Source organism: Benincasa hispida, chromosome 12 (assembly GCF_009727055.1).
Source record: "Benincasa hispida cultivar B227 chromosome 12, ASM972705v1, whole genome shotgun sequence".
In the NCBI taxonomy this organism is placed as follows: domain Eukaryota; kingdom Viridiplantae; phylum Streptophyta; class Magnoliopsida; order Cucurbitales; family Cucurbitaceae; genus Benincasa; species Benincasa hispida.
This window is the reverse complement of record NC_052360.1, coordinates 62,255,966-62,261,215: the sequence shown is the minus strand read 5'-3', so window position 1 is coordinate 62,261,215 and position 5,250 is coordinate 62,255,966. Positions and strand designations below refer to the sequence as shown.

Here is a 5,250-nt window from a genome sequence, read left to right as displayed (position 1 = left end):
TTGAGATATTTGAAAGGTACTCACAGAAAAGGTATACTATTTAAGAAGCATAATCATCTACATGTCGACGTTTACATTGATGTTGATTGGGCAGGCAATACGATTGATAGAAGATCCACTTTGGGTTATTACTCTTTTGTTGGAGGAAATCTAGTCACTTGGAGAAGTAAAAAACAAAGTGTGATTGTTAGAAGTAGCACTGAAGTAGAATTTAGGGCTTTAGCCCATGATATTTGTGAGGCCATACGGATAAAAAGACTATTGGAAGAGTTGAAATTCCCTCAGACAATGCCCATATGCATCTATTGTCAGCAATTTCCATTGTCCACAATCCAATTCTACATGATAGGACGAAACATATTGAAGTTGATAAACATTTCATAATGGAGAAGATTGATGCATGAATAACATGTATTCCCTTTCTTCTGACGGCAGAGAAAATTGTAGATATATAACTAAAGGCCTTCCAAAATGACAATTCAACAAGTTCAATCCAAAAAAAAAAAAAAAAAAGTATAAATGCCTGAAGCTGCTGCGTAACTCTTGTAGCCTGCACTATTTAGATCAAATTGAAGATCAATTTTTACAGATTCCTACACTTTCACAATGAAAAATGATCAACATGGAGATGATTGAATATAAAGATGGTATGCATCTTTTATTAATAGACGAATGATGGTAGTAAGAGGGCAGTACACGCTGAATCATTGTCTCAATGAGCACCAGATAAATCTACTGCTACGAGAAGGTTAACAAGTGTGTGCAGATTGCATATTGAACTTACATACTTCAATATCAAGAAACATGCCTAAATGTATAATTTCATGAGAAGAAAGACCGGTTCCTGTTGCGTTCCAATCGAGCTTCCCGCTGGAAAGGAGACAGATCTCATTCGAGTTAGAAACTTCATAAACAGAGGCAATGTCTGATCAAGAATTGGTGCATGATGCTACTCTACTACACCAACCAAGGAAGTAAATGACAGCCTATGGAACATTTCTATATTTACTAAACCCAGATAGGAATAGGATTTATAAATGTTATGGAATACATGGACAGGGTTTTAAAGTTTCCATTCAGGTCAGGTCATAGAGCAGTTTTAATTCTTTTAGTTAAATCCCAAAGTTCCAAAAAGTCTTTATTTTAGACCCTCAAGCTTCAACAATTTCAAATTCAATCTACCATTAAAAGCTGAGTCAAAGTCCAGACTTGTATACCAAAAAATATATATATAAATATCCTATTCTGTTGCCGACCAACATATAACTGATAAGAGGTCATCATATGGAAGAGACAAGATGCATGTAATACATCACTTGCACAAAAATCTGATATCAGAAAATGAGTCCAGTCACTTTTTCACTACAGATCTTAACTAGGATATAATATATAAGATAGAAATTACTAAATCTTGACAGATCAAAATAGAACTTTTGATGAGGACCAAAATCATATTTTCACATTGATGTAGACTAAGAATATTGGAGAATTCTTGAAGGAAAATCTTATTCATTAATTGTTATCAATACATGAGGAGGAAGACTCCTATTTATAGACTTTGAATACAAGTAGGGGGTAAAAAGGGAATTAACCTGTACTTCTATCCAATTTCCCAATTTAACCCCTTTCTACTTACATCATTTTACCCCTCCAAAAAGAAAACTTGGCCTCGAGTTTTAAAAAGGAAAAAAAAATTAAATTATTATGTAGAAAAGTCCAAGACAAAATTTCCATCAATTCCATCGAGTTTATCAAATCTTTTATCATCAAGGTCATCTAATACCTCTGTTGCAACTGCTGCAATGTCAAAAGCTCCATCCAAAATTCCAAATATTCCATCTCCACTAGGCTGCCCTCGATCCAAATGTTCCTTGAATTATACAGTCAAAGGCATGATTCTTGGCCCAATTCAAAAAAATAACCGTTGTTCATCGGCCAAAAAAGATGTTTCCTTTAAGCTCATTCAAAACCATATTCAAATGACCAATCACTAAAAAACCACCTTCCAAATAGAATCGTTCAAGAATCACATCTTCTTTATCATTCGCTTCAAATTATTCGACAGTTTGGTGATCTATTTCCAACACAATCAATGTGTCGTTGTTCTTGCTTGATTCTTGCTTGGTGTTTGATACCTCTTTTCCATCTTTTTCGTTGAATTTTTCTTCTTCACTTGAAACAATTTTCGAATTAACATCTTCAAATTCTTTTTTTTTTCTTCTATTCGTTCACATGATTTTTGTCCCAATCACCTCCTTTAACTACATGGGTCTCAACAAGATTTCTCCCAATTTTATCTTCAAGATTTTCTATTAGAAAAATTTTCAACCATGATTCCTTTGTTTTTTTTTTTTTTTTCCGCATATGAAATCAATTCATTCTTGAACTCTTGTAAATGAATTGATAAATGATCAATATGTTGAGTCATTTTTTCCAATGAATGTTAGATTTCATTTGTTGTTTTCTTTATTGCCTCCAATGCTACGGGATCAAAGTAGTTATTTTGTTGGATTCTTGGATATGTTTCAATCTCGTAGCGGGTATAGAACTCATCCATTGATTTTCTTGAATCAACCTCTCTTCATCGTGTTTCATAACCAAATAAATAAGTTCGAGTTTTGAACATCCTTCTTGGGCTATAAAAATCCATTCTTGATGATTCTTTAATTCATCTAACTCTCAATCTTTACGTTGATTTCTTGAAAAATGAGTTTGATTGGATCGTTGAGACCTTTTTCGATATTGATGCCTTCTTATTCCATCCCAAATTGACTTAGAAATGTCTTCGGAGTCACTAGAATCACTAGATTCAAATTTCTAATGTGGATAATGATAGATTCTTTGTGAAAATTGAGCATGGACAAAATTAGTATGTTGAAATTCTTCTTCTGAATTACTTGAGTCAGAATCCCACCATTGTTTTTGGAAGTAAAATTGATTTTCTTGCCTATAACAACTGCTATTTTTTTCTTGGACATTTTCTTTGATCGGCAATAATCCATTCTTGCAAAATCTTGAAAAATCTTTGGTTTCTTTTTTCTTTCTTGGAATTCCAAGGGTTCCCCATATTAGATGTGGATTGTTCGGCAACGAGCACAACTCACGAAGCTCCCTCTTGTGATCGGCATTACCAAGAGTTTCTCGGACTTCCACCAACTGCAGTCAATGTTGGTCTAGACAGATGCTCTGATACCAAATTGATGTAGACTAAGAATCTTGGAGAATTCTTGAAGGAAAATCTTATTCATTAATTGTTATCCATACATGAGGGAGAATACACCCATTTGTAGACTTTGAATACGAGTAGAGGGTAAAAAGGGAATTAACCTATATTTTTACCTAATTACCCAATTTAACCCCTTTCTACTTACGTCAAACATTCCTTTAAGATTGAGCACATAACTAACTCAATGACACACTGGTTATCCAATTATGTGCAAATGAAATGAGGATATTACCTAAATTTCCTTGATCCATTAACGTCACAAGCAAATGAGTAGACCCCAAGGACGCAAAAAAAAGAACAAGTTATATAACTAGTCAAATCAGAGCAAATACAACCTTGACTTGTTAGTACCATCATCTCAGTTTAAGTCAAATTCCCATAAATAATTAGCCTATCCTTTCAGTAACAGTATCACACATGACGAAATGTTCCTCCACTCCAATTTCATGTGATAACTAAGAAAAGAAAATACCTCTTTCTTCTTGCATTCCTTGTAAACATCAAAATGTTCTCGACATTTGCTCTTCTCTGAGTTATGTTCTTCAAGACCTATAGCATTTGGAAAAGGAGATTTTCTCTGATAAGAAGTACAAAATATTCTGACATAAAAATAAAATTCAAAATCTACAAAATTAGTTTTTCAAACACCAACTCCTCATTGGATGATTCATTACACACCAAGGATCAAGCTACACTTCATCAGGATCAATACGATAGTACTCATTTAAAAATTCAAATTAAAATTTCACTTTACACCTGACTTATCAACCAGTTAAAACAAGCTCTCTTATATATATAGCTCTTAGAATAAGTCAAATAATGAAATTGGATTGGATTGCCGATGTCGAATGCAACTAAATAAGTCTTGGAGCAAAAGAACCATCCAACTAAGTAATTCCTATGTTGATATTTTAAATAAATAAGAACTTCCCCAAGGGAAGAGGGATTAAGATCCGTCGGTTTCAATCTCCTAGTAAAAGTTCTTTTTCCACTATTACCATAGTTAGAACAGTATGTGAACTCAAAACACAGCCGCTCTAAGAACTCTCACGAGCGTTCTATCAGCTAATACCCTAGTACACCCTATTTTGTTTTTAAGATTATCATCCGATCATTAATACAGTTAAGTTTGCTTACTCTTCATTAATTGACCTAAAACAGATGGAAATAGTAACCCTAGAAAAGTAATAAAACAGGCTAACCAATTTTCAATTAAAAGAGCATAGAGAATCGCCACGAAAATTAGAGTTTGCACGATCACCACCAACAGCAAATTCAGGAGTTTAACCATCCAGAACACAAACTGAAAAAATTGATGCATAGCACGCAATCATTCTCGAGTAAACCAGTGTAGAAGAAGTCCAAATGGTGAAATAATAGTAGGAAAGATACGTAAATCTTTTGCGGAGAATCAATGAAAAAACTAAAAAATTTGAGAAAAACGGAGACGGAGTATGAGACTGAACCTACATTTCAGGGAAGCGCTGTACTGAGGATAACAAGGAGAATCGGAAATTCTAGCAGCACTGGCGTACGGCGGAGCCGGATCCCTAGAAGTTGAAGCCATGCCGGAAAAGCTCACTCTGTCTCGGTGGAAAATAGAGGTCGGTTAAAATGGGAGCCTGAAATCCGATTGAGAAGGCAAAGAGAATCGATCTCCTTTTATACGTAATTGTATCGAGATGATCCCACCCGACACGATTAAAGATATCAAAAAAAAAAAAAAAAAAACATGGATCGGGACTCCCACCTCTAACTCGATTCCGTTTACTTTTGTATATAAATTATTAAATTTATAATATATATATAAATATTAATATTATAAATTTTGTCTAATTATATTAGAGATTTTAATTATTTAAGTTTAAATTTTTATTATTTGAATTTTTTAGAGATTGTAATATTTAAGATAGAATGTTCTAATCGTTGACTTTTAATTTATAAAAATGATGAGAATTTAGCATCTTAATTATATATTTTTAAATTGAATGTGTATTATTTTTTTATTACCAAAATTGATAATA

At 33.3% G+C, this 5,250-nt stretch overlaps 1 protein-coding gene across 1 annotated transcript; it reads right to left on the bottom strand.

The window, feature by feature from the left end:
• Positions 1–530: 530 nt before the first annotated feature.
• Positions 531–4,957, bottom strand: LOC120092814 (cytochrome c oxidase-assembly factor COX23, mitochondrial). The gene is made up of 3 exons (XM_039051019.1): positions 4,697–4,957; positions 3,699–3,775; positions 531–870 (listed from the first exon to the last, which is right to left on the bottom strand). The coding sequence occupies exons 1-3, from the start codon at positions 4,791–4,793 to the stop codon at positions 823–825; spliced, it is 222 nt and encodes a 73-aa protein (XP_038906947.1). The 5' UTR covers positions 4,794–4,957; the 3' UTR covers positions 531–822.
• Positions 4,958–5,250: the final 293 nt, after the last annotated feature.